Source organism: Pleurodeles waltl, chromosome 8 (assembly GCF_031143425.1).
Source record: "Pleurodeles waltl isolate 20211129_DDA chromosome 8, aPleWal1.hap1.20221129, whole genome shotgun sequence".
NCBI lineage: Eukaryota > Metazoa > Chordata > Amphibia > Caudata > Salamandridae > Pleurodeles > Pleurodeles waltl.
The window spans coordinates 88,120,444-88,135,907 of NC_090447.1; the positions used below are offsets into that span (position 1 = coordinate 88,120,444).

The 15,464-nt window shown below is 46.5% G+C and overlaps 1 protein-coding gene across 1 annotated transcript in view; it reads right to left on the minus strand.

Annotated features, from left to right (window-relative positions):
- Nucleotides 1-15,464, minus strand: part of PGM2L1 (phosphoglucomutase 2 like 1) — a 522,422-nt gene that overhangs the window by 227,437 nt on the left and 279,521 nt on the right. The window contains exon 8 of the mRNA XM_069203801.1: nt 8,472-8,569. Coding sequence (XP_069059902.1) covers nt 8,472-8,569 — 98 coding nt within the window. The remainder of the gene's footprint in view (nt 1-8,471; nt 8,570-15,464) is intronic.

Genomic DNA, 15,464 nt, shown 5'->3' on the forward strand with positions numbered 1-15,464 from the left:
AGACCGGACTTTGCCAGATGGAGTAAGTAAGACAATATGACATCCTCCTGAACCCGTATGGGATTCTGACCTTGTTGACAGCACCATATGTAGAACCTCTTCCACTTAAACGCGTAAGAACGCCGCGTGGAAGGTCGTCTGGACTCGTTTCAAGATGTTCATGCACTCCTGCGAGAGCCCTAGGTGCCCATACTGCAGGAATTCAGGAGCCATGCTGTCAAGCTCAGAGAGGGTAGGTTGGGATGCAGAACCCTGCCCTCCATCCTGCTCAGAAGATCCGGTCTGCACGGCAGCCTCCTGTGAGGTTGTTCCGATAGGTGGAGGAGATCTGTGTACCAGAATTGACGGGGCCATTGCGGCGCTATGAGAATCATTCTGGTGCTTGATCTGTAAAGTTTGTTGATCACTACCGGTATGAGGGGAATCGGTGGAAAAGCGTAGAGAAATATCCCTGACCAGTCGATCAACAGGTCATTCCCTCGATATCCCGGACGGTAGAACCTGGATGCGAGATCCAATTGAGGCCGACCCCATTGAGCGAAGATGTCTTCGACGACTTCGCCGTGTAGGACCCAATCGTGGGCGTCCTCTAGGTGTCTGCTCAGGAAATCTGCTTCCACGTTTTGTTGACCTGGTAGGTGAACCGCTGTAAGTGACATTCCTCTGGCCAGGAGCCAATGCCAGATTGTTTGGGACTCCTGAGATAGGGGTAGGGATCTCGTTCCCCCCTGTCTGTTCAAATAATACATTGTGGTTGTATTGTCCGTTTGTATTAGGAGAGATTTCCCCTGAATCGATGGAGCAAAAGACTTGAGAGCCAGATGGACCGCTCTGAGCTCCAGCAGATTGATGTGGTACTTCTTTTCGTTGTCGGACAACAGGCCCTGAGCTTGAAGGGGACCTAGATGAGCCCCCCATCCCTGAAGAGACGCATCCGTTACCAGAGTGTCGGATGGAATTACCTGGTGAAACGGCACCCCTACTGACAGGTGAGGTCTGTGCATCCACCATTGCAATGACTGATGTGCTGCTATCGGTAGCCGCACTCTGTCCTCCCAGCGACCTGTCCTTTGGCTCCAGTTGTTCTCCAACGCCTCTTGGAGGGGCCTCATGTGCAGCCTGGCATTTGGGACAATGAAAATGCATGATGCCATGGAGCCCAGCAGAGATGTCACCTGACGGGCCGTAGGTGCGTTGGATTTTAACAGGTCTTGACACTTCCTCTTTATTGATAATAGTCGTTCCTCCGAAGGATATACTCTTTGGAGCTCTGTGTTTAGTATAGCTCCCAGGTAGTGGAGGTTCTGTGTTGGAGTCAAGGTGGACTTTTGGTAGTTTACTTGAAGACCTAGAGACTCGAAAACCTTGAGTACAATGTCCCGATGGTTTCTCGCCTGATCCGGAGAGGAAGCTTTCAGTAGCCAGTCGTCTAGGTATGGGTAGATGAAGATTTTTTGTTTTCGAAGATGTGCCGCTACCACTGCCACACATTTTGAGAAGACGCGGGGGCAGATTTCAGGCCGAATGGTAGCACTCTGAACTGATAGTGCTGTGAGGCTATCTGGAAGCGCAAGAATTTCCAATGCTTGGGAGCTATCGGGATGTGAAAATATGCATCCTGCAGGTCGATGGAACACACCCAGTCTCCCTGATGTAGCTGAGGGAAAATCTGGTGAAGAGCCAGCATCCTGAACTTCTGTTTTCTTATGTACTTGTTCAGAAGCCGTAAGTCCAGAATCGGTCTGAAAACGCCCTCTCGGCCTTTTTTCGCCACCAGAAAATAACGGGAGTAAACCCCCTTACCTCTGTGCGCAAGTGGAACCTTTTCTATTGCCTTCTTTCGTAAGAGGGCGAGAGCCTCTTTGCGCAGTAGGCTGAGATGAGATGGTTTGCATTTGGCTGGTGGCAAGTGCGGTGGAGGTTGTTTGAAAAGAAGAGAGTAGCCATTTTCGACAATGTTGAGCACCCATTTGTCTTTTGTGATAGAGTGCCACTCGTGAAGAAAATCTGTGATACTTCCCCCCACCGGAGTGGTGCACAGTGTTGAGGGAAGCGAGATCTCATTGCTTGGCCGGCGCTTTTGGTGTGGACTGTTGAGGTCTACTTGACCCGCGTTCCCTGGTGGCCTTACGAGCCTGAAAAAGAGGGCGTCCCTGCCTTTGCTGTGGCCTCTGGGACCAGTGAGGGGTTTGAACCCTCTGCTGGAAAGGGCGCCTGTCATAAGGCCTATACCTCCGCCTGAAGTCCAGGCCTACTGCCCTCATGGTGTCCACTTCGGTCTTCATGCGTGCCATTTCTTCATCCGTATGGGCACCAAACAGCGAGTTCCCGTTAAATGGAAGATTTAGGATGCGCTGTTGTGGTTCCTGTTTTAAACCAGTCAGTCTCAGCCAGGAAGACCTTCTTGCACAGATTCCATGTGCCTACCCATGTGCAGCTAAGTCTGCCCCATCTGCCGCTTCGCTGATGACTTGGTTGGATACCAGACATCCCTCTTGTAGGATCTCTTGGAAGTCCTGTCTGTCTTCCCTAGGTAACTTTTCTGTGAACCTGTTGAGAGAGTCCCACAGAGAACGGGCATACCTGCCCAGGAGTGCAGACGCGCTGGAGACCTTCATTATAGATGCCGCCGTGCCGCACATTTTTCTCCCCAGAGAGTCTAGATGCCTGCTCTCTTTGTCCGGTGGGACCGTGGAGGATGATGTCACCGAGTGAGTTTTTCGGGCTGCGGCCAATATTACTGAGTCCGGTGGCGGATCCGTTCTTAGGAATAAAGGATCCTGTTCAGGCGCTTTATATTTTTTCAAAATCCTCGCCGGAGCAGATTTGAGGGTGGCTGGTGCTAAAAAAGTGTCCATGGTTGGCTGCAACAGACCAGGCACTAGCGGCAGCAGCTTTTTCGAAACTGCTCTATGTTGCAGAGTCTCAAAAATGACTGACGAGGAGGTAGATGGTTCTGGAACCTCTATATTTAACTTCTGTGCTCCCCTGAAAAGTACCTCATTAAAAGTAGTGATGTCATCCACCGGTGAGACTCTAGCTGGTGGAGAATCTGTTAAGGTGGGGGAGTAACGTCCGACGGATGACCCTGACGACGACCAAGAGGGCGATCTTCTGTGTCGTGATCGTGACCTAGATCGTCGCTGGGAACGTGACCTGCTGCGAGATGCTGTAACAGAGCGCCCAGGCCTCGTGGTCGGTGTTCTTGCCTTGACGTTGAGTGCCTCGACGTTGAGTGCCTCGACGTCGAACGGCGATCTCTGGACCTCGATCTACTCGCCGTCGTGTGCCTCGACGTGGAGCGGTGGGAGGCCGACGGCGGATGACGCTCTTGCCGTCGTGGCGATTTCGACGTCGTGTCTCTTGACGTCGGGGGCGTGAGGCCTTCGGCGGCGAACGGGCACGCCGGTGATGGCTCGACGTCGATCGGCAGGCTGCCGTCGACGGAGATATGCCCCTGCGATGGCCATGTTCCCTCGACGCCGTATCCTTCGACGTCGGGCGGGTCGCCGTCGACGGCGATCTATGGCGGTGAGATGGTGGCAGCGACGACGACGACGGGGAACAAACAGGTACTTTCCTACCTGCTGACGTCGACCTAGCCATTCTCTCCTGAGAGTGGCTTGTTGGCTGCCTGGGAAGCGAAGAGGATGATGTTTTCTGCCTCTCGTGAAGCCCATGAAGCCTGATCTTTTCTCTGTCCTTCAGAGTCCTCTTTGACATGTTCTTGCAGTGTTTGCAAGTGTCAGGGCAGTGACTCTGAGGCAGGCACACAATACAAAGAGTGTGTGGATCTGACTGGGCCTTCTTCTTCCCACAAGAAGGGCATTTGACAAAAAGGGAAGGCATTTTTCTGTCAGGAAAAAACTGCCAAACTCAGACAATGATGTTAGATGTCGAGTAAAACAGGAAAAAAACGCTGTTTTAAAGTATTTTTCTGAGAAAAACTCAGAAAAACTGAGAGCTCAATGCTCCAGGATCCTCTCAGAAGAAGCCAGAAAAAAGAACTGACCTAACTGTGAACCAACTGTCACCTCTCCTTCACCCCTGAGGCATGGTGGGATACTGGAGGTGCTCAGGGTCTTAAAGGCACGGTGCCAAAGTTTTTATGGTTCTCCTGTGTTAACCTGCATGCAGCCTATTGGCTAAGAATGCTCCATTGTTTTTCAATGTAGTTTGTTTCTCTTTTTCTCTAGTGATTACTACTGCTTATTTCCCTAAGCCCAGTTTTGGGGGCTTGGGTAGATATTTATTCTCTATTGTAATTTTATAATGATAAAAAAAAAACAAAAAAAACTTCATAGAAATAAAGCATTTTAGCCTGTTTATGATTATAGCCTGCATTGCTGTTTTACACATGTATATATGAGTTTAGTCTGAAAGATATGTCTACTAAAAATGCTATATGTATATTTTTCGTGCATATTTCATACTTTATATGTGTGTATTTTATATATGCTCCGGGGTCCCCGCACAAGGGCGGGAATATTCAATGTTTATGACTATTGATGAGGATCCCCTGGAAGAGAATGGAGACTGGTCTTCCACTGGCCTTATCGCGGTCTAGCAACCACCACTGTAGATCTTTAGCAGTCTCCTCCGAAATCTGAACATGGTTGGAGAGGTCCCCTTGATGTTGGACCTACTGAGGCTTAGATGCCACTGCAGAGCCCAAATATGCCACCTGGTGTGCTCGACTAGCAAGATGCAGGAGGACACCAGTACCAGCAGCCTCAGAGTGGACCTAACTGAAATCCAGGGCTGAAGCTGAAAGAGCAGGATTATAGTTGTGGATTTTTTCTTTCCTGTTGGAAAGGCCCAAAACCCAATCATGTTCAAATGACTGTGATGAAGGGGAGTATCTGAGAAGGAGTCAGGTGTGACTTTGGTACATTGATAGTGAACCCCAAAGATGACGGGTGGTTAGCCTTCGCCTGGATGTGGTTGACGACTGCCTGGGGTGTGCCTACCTTTAATAGCCAGCTATTGAAGTAGGGGAAGACTAGAACCCGTGACCTATGAAGGCCGCCTGCCACCATCACCAACACTTTTGCGAACAATGATGAGACCATGGGGGAGCACAGCAAATTGAAAAGGCTCCTGTCCCACCACAAACTCCAGGTAGTGCAAATGGGCCTGCAGGACAGGTATACCGGAATGGTTTTCCCGCAGGTCCAATTCCACCATCTAGTCCCCAGGGCAAGAGGAGACAAGACCTGGGCTAGTGTGACCATTTTGAATTTTTCATTCCTGGGGAAGGCGCTGAAAGGGTGCAGTTTTAAAAGAGGTCAAAGTCCTCCATCCTTCTTAAGCACCAGAAAATAGATGGATTAAAAATCACATCCTACTTCTGGCACGCGCACCCTCTCAATAGCCACAAAAGAACTTGCAATTCCAGCCACAAAACGCAATAGATAGACAGTCCTCTGTCAGTAGCTGGGGAGATGGGGGAAGGTGTAGCTGTATGAAAAGGAAGGGTAGGGTATAGCCCTTCTGAACAATTTGTGGGATCCACCAGTCTGATGGTATGGCCTGCCAAACTGGCAAGAATCATCGGATCCTTCCTCCCAATGGTTGGAGGTGCCCCACCTAAGGCATGATAAAGGGGTTTGGCAGGTGAGGGTTCAGGGAGGAAATAATGTACTGGGTGGTCAGTTCACCTTGACTGTGGAAGCGGTGGGAACTACAGCCTCAACCGCTCCAAATCCCAAAAGGAGTGGGAATAGCTCCCCATCAGGCAGCTGGCATTTACTTGATTGAAGCACCAGACATGTGGATGAAAATACTCTTTTCCTGAATGTCTCCGCCTATTTTGACTCCCTATCAGGGGAAGTAGTTGGGAACCTGTTGGAGTTAGTCTTGCTTGCAGATGTCTGCAACCACCAAGCTTTCAGGGGAGGGGTTCTCAGATAAATAAATGATGGGTCACTAGGGTCTGGGTGGTGGCATCATGCAATCTGGTGGTTGATTGGGGACAATGGGGGGAGGGTCATGAGCAAGATTTGGGGAGCTGTAGGTCAAGCACTTCTGTCACCATGTCATAAGAAGCAATCACCTCAGTGGCAGGACCAGAGAGTGAGAGGAACCAAGACTCAGGGCTACTAGCCTCCTGCAAGTCGACATGCTGATTGTCCTTGTGATTGGTTGGCCAACCTCATCACCCTCATTGTAGTCATTGTTCGAATCCATGCCAAAAAGGAAATGTGGGGTGTAATTCATCTATATGGAGGTAAATCTAGTGGAGGAAGTGCGGCTGGCCTCTACAGTAGCCAAGCTCAGCCTCCATTGAGGATGGACCAGCACGGACTATGTCACGGAGGACAACTCGAGCCCCATCTTCGGATGTCCATGGGAGTTGGTATAGGTGTCACAGTACCAGGAACTGGTGCTGACAATGGTGCCAAAGTCATAGCCAGGAGTGGAGCCAGAGGTGACCCAAATGAGGGTTCGGAGGATCCAGCTGGTTTACAGGGTGAACCCATTAGCAGTAATCCAGGTGGAGAACCTCTCAGCTCCGTGGGGCCTACAGGCAAGCTAGAGGGAGTCGATACAAATTTAAAGAAATAGGACGGGTACAAGCTTTCGCAGAGTCTTTCTTCCATGCTTTGAGATGTGCAGTTTCCCCTCGCTATTTTGAATGGCCTTTGGGTTCATAGATACTCGACGCCAGGCACATCAGGCAAATCTGGTGAGGATCAGTCACAGATTGTTTACAACAGTCCTTTTAGGGCTAAAAAACTGGCGTTTCGAAGGTGAGATGCCCCAAGGCATTTTTGATCAAGGTTAGGTCTGAAAGAGGCGAGAGGTAGGTCCGGATTCATGTCTGATGGTGCAAAAAGAAAGGAGTGGACGTCAGTACGTTGAAGTGGTGCTTATATAAACCCCGCACCTCATTTCCGTAGTGGAACGGCCTCAGTTTGGAGCCATAAGGCACCACCTATCGGCACGCAGAGATGCAGCTGAAAAGTTTCCGAATCCAGTCTGATAATTGAGGAATATTTAAAAGACGAGGAATCTGCACTAGAAGTCTCTAAAATAAGAGATTTAAATTCTACTTTATAAACAATAGGATTGTAATAAAAAATAATTTAAAAAAACGATTAATTAGACTGGAAATATTATAAATCAACCATTCCTAAATAAAAAAAAATCCAGAAAATGTAGATGGAGAGATAGATGAGAGATTAAAGACATCTTAACAAATTCACTTTTAAGGCAGCATTCTGCTCGATCATGCAAAACGGATTTATCCACTCTTGAAAAATAACCCCATACACTTGCTTCTGGCACGCCACCTATTGTTTCTTCAGAAAAATTGATTTCTGAAGCAATATTTTTTTTGCCTCACTCACTGTTTTTCATTGAAAGTGCTCTGTTAGATTGTTTGTGTGTTTTTTTGTGAGCAATGCCGTACATTGACAACCCTTTTCAAATGGCCTCTAGATGTACTTGTAATACGAGTTTGTCTGACTGGCACACTTTTTTCATTTCAAACATCACTTCGAACCTGTAAATATCTGCCCATACGTTTATCCATCAGGTAAATGGGACCAGAAACATATCATGCTAAGCCAAAAGCACTAGCTGGCCTAGAAACCAAAATCAGGCACACACCACAGGAGGTTGAAATTCGAATGGGGCCCGTGGGTGCATGCTTGGGTCATGACAGTCTATCCAGCTCAGAAAGAAGCCCTCTATCGGAAAGCGTAACACACAGATGCCAAACTTGCAGAAAGGCAATTCGCCTTGTCGTTCCTCTGGTTAAGCAAATCCGGACATAAATGCTAGGTTTTGGAGACATCTGAGCAAAATATGATCAGTGCTACATTAAAGGCAGAGTCCTCTGAAGCCAATAATACTCCAGTACACAAAAACAACAAGCACGCACGCACACGAAATCTTCCAATTTTTTGGATAAATAATTTAAGCAAATACAGGATAATCATGTTACTTACATACTTGAGTTTCCTATCCACCCAAAAAACAAACCAGAATGCACGCTTGCACATTTTGGTTTCCGGTTTGTAAGTAATACTAAATGGCAATAACACGTCATTACGTATGTGGAACACTGTCGGCCAGATGTACAAAGGGGTTTATCCAGTCCCAAAACATGGATATTTTAGCGACCATAAAGATGGGGAGGTCACCCATTCGCAAAAGGCAAGCAGTAGAGAATGTACAAAAAAAGTTGCTGCCGCTGCATCTTCTCAAACAAGCAAAGATGAAAAAAGTTATTAGAGCACTATTTCCGTGTGAGTAATTATTCAATGGCTCTATAATTTATTGTGGTAAAATTCAAACTATAAAATGGCTTCACACTGCTCAGCCGTATTGATACAAAAAGGGATATATTTTAGGATACAGCAACCAACTGTAGTTTAGAGTGGAAGCCCAACAACCCCCTTCATTCAACTGATGAAACAGAATCCTCATCTTAGAGGTGTCCTTAAAATAAAGGTAGTACTCACGTATCTAGAATTTCAGCCACTGCCAACCGGTCTGCATCTGGATCAGTAGCCACCACGACTCTTGCACCTTCTTTTTCAGCGAGCCTGAGGGACAGCTCCTTAAACAGTTAAAACATTATCAATGAAAAAAGAGAAACCTGTTGGTTCATTCAGACTAGAACAAGTCAAAAGTGCAACCTACACACTCATGTTGCGGCATGAACAAGATGGGATCAGTCATCATCCTTCCCAACTACAGCTAACTGATGCCCAAGCAGAGTGTGTATCCACATGGAGGACGCTGTCCTATTTTGTTTGAGCTCACCTGTGCCACTACAGTATCAGAGTCGAGGAGGCCATATTCTCCAAAGGAACACCTGGGTAAAAACCTTTGCTTACCAATACTTTGCTGTGGGGGCTTGGCTGGCTACTTTTAGACAGCTAGTATGCCAGCTATACATCTGCCAAGGGACCCAATCGGGTAGTAGGTACTATATAAATGTTTTCCATCAGTGACTTTAGTTGAGAAGGAAGACAAAGGATTACTGAGCCTCCCTGTACGGGTAGCTGGATTGGCCAGTGTAGGGAGTTGTAGCTCCGCTGCTAACTGTCCATGATGCCTATACAGAGTTGTAGCCTACCTGTTTGAACCTCCATTACTATCTTTATCACTGACGTTCTCAACCACCTCTACAGAAGAAGCTGGAGGAAGAGCAGAGACTCAATACCGGGATCTGAGTTGGAGGAGACATTGCACATTTACCAAGGCAGCTAAACTGCGTGCAGGCCACTGGAGGGGAGCTGATGTGCTGTGGAACCTCTATGTACCTCAGAACCAGTGCAGTGGGTTGTTGATTCTTTCTAGGAGGGAGGCATTGTTTGTGAATGGCTATATTGTGGAAAAGCCAGTGCAAACTTGCAAATACTTTAGACTGTTGGATACCAGGCGGAATAAACAATTATCATTGGCAAGGAAACCTTCTGGTCTCTTAGATTTAGCTGTAAAGAGAACCCCATTGCCTAATCTTCCAACCAAAAAAATTGTACACGACCCTGAATCATTTCTCCAACAACTCTGACTTTCTGTTTTAGCTAGGTTGTGTATATAACTTTCAATACATGCACAAACATAAAAACAGTTCAGAAACAGGTTACATATCTGTAACTACAGTTCATCATCGTGGATAGCTTTCACAGATTCGCAAATTGAATCATTCCTGGACATTAAACAGGGAGCGGCACAGTAACGTTCAAACGTCAGTATACCTTAAGAATGCCCTACAAACGCTGTCACTTCAGTAACTAAACAATCTCAAAAATAAAAACTACATTTCAGCTTATCAGCTGAGCTCCCAAACCTTAAATTTGCTGCTGCATGTCGGGTGAACGTAAATCCCATCTGCTCTATGTTCTTCTAGATACTGATTTTCTAATCTCTCACTGGATGTTATCTCTACTGGGACTCTCCGTTTCGGATCACTGTCTTTAGAATTTGATTTCAATGAGACTATCATCATAATGTCAAAGACTGCGAGATTTGTAGAGAATTTGTCTGAAAAAAAACCTACAAAGATCGAAAAGATAACCTTTTGAGTTGGATCCAAAAGAAATCCAAGTGTCATGACCACCAAATTCACATCCACTGCTGGAGAAACATAAGTTGGGACCAGTGTGCTGCACAAGTTTACCAAATCAAAACAGTAATCTCTGCCATGGAAGCAAAGGAGAAAATGAAAAAGACAAGTGAATGTAGAATTCCATGACCATTAAGCTGACTATAAAAAGATGTGAGTATTGCCAAAGCTGTTGTTCATTGGCAATTTTATTGCAATTTGTGAGCCTCACAGAAGGACAGTACAAATTACTGATGCTAAGAGGTGAGACAGAAGTGGCAAGGAATGAGTGAAAACCAGAGAGCCCCAAAGGTTCATTCATTCATTCATTCATTCATTACCAGATTTATAAAATGCATGGCTACCAAAAAACACGTTTCCCAGCGCTGAAGAATACCGGAAGACGACCAACTTTTACTCTGTTTTTAGAAAAAGTTAAGTTTTTATTTGCTGGCGAAAGCATAGCCAATTTTTTTCGCTTCTCAGTCTCACCAGGAGAGAATTCTGTAACATAGGTGCCAAGTAGGAAAAGGACCGAGCACTGCCCCTGGCTCTCCTTATCTTAAGTATGACAAGGAGATCCAGGGAGGACAATCTCAGGGATCTCCTCGGTAGATTAGGGAAAATCGGTTGTTGAATATCTTTTGTGCCCTGCTTGTGTTTGGCCCGATGAACCAGACAGATAACCGGCTCCTACTCCAATTAGGGTGCCAGTGCAGGGATCTGAGAGCACCAGTTGCAAAACAAAACTTAGGAACCCACATAACAATCCTGGCTGCCGCATTTTGAATAAGTTGCAATTTCCTAATGACTGCTTTAGGACTGCCTTGGTAGATAGACTTACCATAGTCCAGGTGTGATAATATCAGTCCCTGGATGATAATCCTTCTCGCTTCAAATGGAAGCCATTTCAGATTTAACGGAGGGCTCTTAACAGGCCAAAACGGGTTCCTGTACTTCTATTTGCCTATGAAGCCATGGGCAGTTTGTGATCTAAAAGCTCAGGCTTTTTACTTCAGTTTTTGGTTGAGGACGCTCACCCAACATAGATGGCCAGCTGATTTGCTGCCAAGTGGACGAGTTATTGCCAACCACCAGTACCTCAGTTTTCTCACCATTTAATTTAAGACAACTATCTCCCATCCATTTGGCTACCTCTGTCAGACAGCTATTGAGCCTCCTGGAGGTACTCTGAATATCCTGGGATAGTGAGATGACTAATTGAGTATCATCCGCGTAAGGAACCATCGCAAATCCAGACACCCCTACATTATCAGATAATGAACGCACATAAATATTGAGGAGGGTAGGACTAAGCGATGAACCCTGTGGGGCACCACATTTCAACTTGTAACTAGAAGAGCAACAAAGTCCTTCAAGGACCTGAAAGTCCGTCTCGCTCAAAAAACTACGTTAGCCAGCTTAGCACAGAACCGGAGATATCAAGGTTTTCCCAGGCGCTGCATTAGTCCAACATGAGAGACTGTCAAATGCGGCACAAGTCAGGAAGAATGAGTGCTGCCGAACCACCAGAGTAAAGGGTCTGCTTGAGGTCTTCATTTGCTCCTAATAAAGCAGTTTCTGTGCTGTGACCCACTTGAAAACCTGTCTGGGTGGGATGAAGGATATTATTGGACTCCAAGAAAGTTGATCACTTGTCATTGACAAACTTTTCTAGAATCTTACTAGGCCCTGGTAAGCGGGAGATAGGTCTATAATTCGCCACCACCAAGGGGTCCAGTGATTTAATTTTGTTTTTAAACAAAGGACAGATAATGGTGTGTTTCCACTCTGTAGGGACTAGACCACTTTGTAAGGAAAGAATGTAGAGCTTGGTCAAAGTCTATAGTAGCAGGTCCCGCCCTTCATTAATATGTCTATCGGGGCAGGGGCCAGTGGAGAAACTCAAGTTACCGATCTGGCTATGTTAACTACTTCAACTTGATTAATGATGGGAAAACACGAAAGACCACAGCTAGGGAAATCAGGATTTAATAAATCGTCCTGGTGCCCTGATGAACTTATCAAGTTCAAGTTCTCAAGAAAGTACTTGGTCAGTGCCTCAGTGCTGTTCTGAAGGAGGAGGGCCTTCCTTGGGGGGTGGGGTTGCCCTTCAAAAAGGTCTTCACGATCCGATAGGTTCCTTTGCTGGAATTTGGGGTTGCACTTATCCTATTCGCTAAATCCTCTATCTGTGCTTTGCAGATTGCATGATGACATTTTTTCAACATAAATTTGTACCTGGCTTTTTCCTCTACTTTGTAATCTCTTCTCTACCTTCTTTCCCACACCTTACAACCCTTTTTTTAGAAGTTTCAATTCGGCAGAGAACCAACTCGCCCTATCTGCAAGTTTGGCCCTCTTGCAGGTTTTGAACTGGATTACTTCATTCAGTGCCCTGGTGATCCCCAAGCTCAAAGCCTTTAAGCATAATGAGGCATCTCACTCCTCAAGTGCCTCAGTTACGGCGGCGGAATGGTCCTCCCAGAGATATTCTCCCAACTGGCTACATGTAACTTGGACCATTGACAGGAGTTAATAACCGTTCCAGAGTTATGAAGTAGTATTGATGGCAGCTTGATACTGAAAGGAATTACAAACTGTTCTGTCCAGACTGTTTATATCGGGGGCTTACCTCCAGGTTGTCCACATTTGAAAATATGGGATCAAGGGTATGACCCCTATTGTGGGCTGGTAAGGTCACTCGCTGAACTAGCTGAAAGCCCTGTAGGTCCTCTAGAAAGGAAGATACTACTTGAGATGATGTATCCTCTATATACATATTAAAACCCTCCAGCAGAGTGAAATCAACAGACTGGAGGGACAGAGTAGCTAAAGTTTCTGGAACTGCCTTTACAAAATTGGATGTGGACCCTGAGGTCGACAGACCAGAGACCCTGAAAAGATAAAGGGATGGGAGAGTTTAATCGAGAAAAGTAGGCTGTCACAGTCTGGGAAGATGTCAGGAGTGGTTTTAAGTCTAGGGTTTGCTTAGTAGTAACAGCAACACCTCCAACTACTTTCCCCACCCGATCTGATCTGTTAACTCACTGGCAGAGCGACCATGGTGTCTGGCTTGCTCTCCTCCCTGAGACATGCTGCAGTAAGGAAGAGGGTTAGAAATGGGGTCTTCGGTTGGCAGTCAGGTTACCCCCTGTCCAAGCAAGGACCCTCACTCTAGTCAGAGTAACAGAGTATCGCCCTCAGCTAACCCTTGCTTACCCCCTTGGTAGTTTGGCACCAACACACACAGTTACTTAACGAAATCACTACAAAATGACAACACAGGTTTAGAAAAATAGGGAATATTTACCTAAATCAAACAAGACCAAAATGACAAAAAACGACAATACACAAGTCAAGTTATCACAAAAAAAGCAAAAAGAGTCTTCATGTAATTTTAAACACAACGCTAACACTGTTAGCGTGAAAATGTACCTTGTGCGCATCAAAAATAACCCCACACAGGCGAGTGTGCATCAAAAAGGGCTTGCGATGTGTCTATATCACTCACGAGCAAGAACTTGCGTCGTTTCTCCTTTAGTCGGGTCAGTGTGCGTCGTTTCTTCTCTCCGCAGGAGTACGATGCGTCGATCCGGTCAGCACTCTTGGGTCCGAGCAGGCCTTGCATTGTTTTTACACGCCCAACGGTGTTTGCATCGGAAATCCAGCCGCGCGATGATAAAAAAACCACGCACCGCAGGTTGCGATCTCACCAGCCTCCGTCAGCGATGCTGGGTGTTGTTTCTCCAGCCCTAGGTTTGTCGATTTTCAGGTCATGTCGGGGGTGAGCGTCGATTTTCAGCCGCAAAGCCGGTGGCGCGTTGATTTTTCAGCCGCAGATCGGAGTTGCGTCTATCTTTTCCCCGCACGGCGGTCTGTGCGTGGATTTCTCACTCTTGGGCTGCCAGCTTCTCTTCTCAGGGTCCCATGAACTGGATGGGGACCACTTGGCAGAGTAGGAGTCTCTCCAGAGGCTCCAGGTGCTGGCAGAGAGAAGTCTTTGCTGTCCCTGAGACTTCAAACAATAGGAGGAAAGCTCTAGATTAAACCCTTGGAGATCTTCACAAGAAGGAAGGCAACACAAAGTCCATTATTTGTCCTCTAACACAGGCAGAAGCAGCAACTGCAGGAGGGCTCCACAAAGCACAGTCACAGGCAGGGCAGCTCTTCTTCCTCAGCTCTTCTCCAGGCAGAGGTTCCTCTTGGTTTCCAGAAGTGTTCTTAAGTCTGTGGTTTTGGGTGCCCTTCTTATACCCATTTTCGCATTTGAAGTAGGCCTACTTCAAAGCAAAGTCTCTCTTGATTGTGAAATCCTGCCTTGCCCAGGCCAGGCCCCAGACACTCACCAGGGGGTTGGATACTGCACTGTGTGAGGGCAGGTACAGCCCTTTCAGGTGCGAGTGACCACTCCTCCACTCCCTCCTAGCACAGATGGCTCATCAGGAAATGCAGACTACACCCCAGCTCCCTTTGTGTCACTGTCTAGTGTGAGGTGCAACCAGCCCAACTGTCAAACTTTCCAAAAGTGGCATTTTCAAACACACAATCTTTAAAATCAACTTTACTAAAAGATTTATTTTTAAATTGTGAGCTCAGAGACCCCAAACTCCACATGTCCATCCGCTCCCAAAGATAATCTACACTTTAATCAGATATAAAGGTAGCCCCCATGTTAACCTATGAGAGGGACAGGCCTTGCAACAGTGAAACACAAGTTTAGCAATATTTCACTGTCAGGACATATAAAACACATTACTATATGTCCTACCTTAACCATATACTGCACCCTGCCCTTGGGGCTACCTAGGACCTACCTTAGGGGTGTCTTACATGTAAGAAAATGGAAGGTTTAGACCTGGCAAGTGGGCATACTTGCCAAGTCGAATTTACAGTTAAAACTGCACACACAGACACTGTAGTGGCAGGTCTGAGACATGATTACAGAGCTACTCATGTGGGTGGCACAGCCAGTGCTGCAACCCCACTAGTAGCATTTGATTTACAGGCCCTGGGCACCTCTAGTGCACTGTACTAGGGACTTACTAGTAAATCAAATATGCCAATCATGGATGAACCAATTACAAACACATTTTGTAAAGGAGCACTTGCACTTTTGCACTGGTTAGCAGTGGTAAAGTGTCCAGAGTAACAAAAACAGCAAAAACAGAATCCAGCAAACTTCAACAACCTGGGAAACAGAGGCCAAAAGTTAAGGGAAAACACTCCAAGGATGAAAAGTCTAACAAAGACTATATCAGGGGCTGAATCCTGTAACATGGGTACACACTTCCCATTTGTGTTTAAGCAATGATCTGCATTTTACTGGTAACATCTGAAAACTTAAATTAAGTTGGGGATGCATTTCCCTGGCCTGATCTGTACTTGCTGCAGACATTTT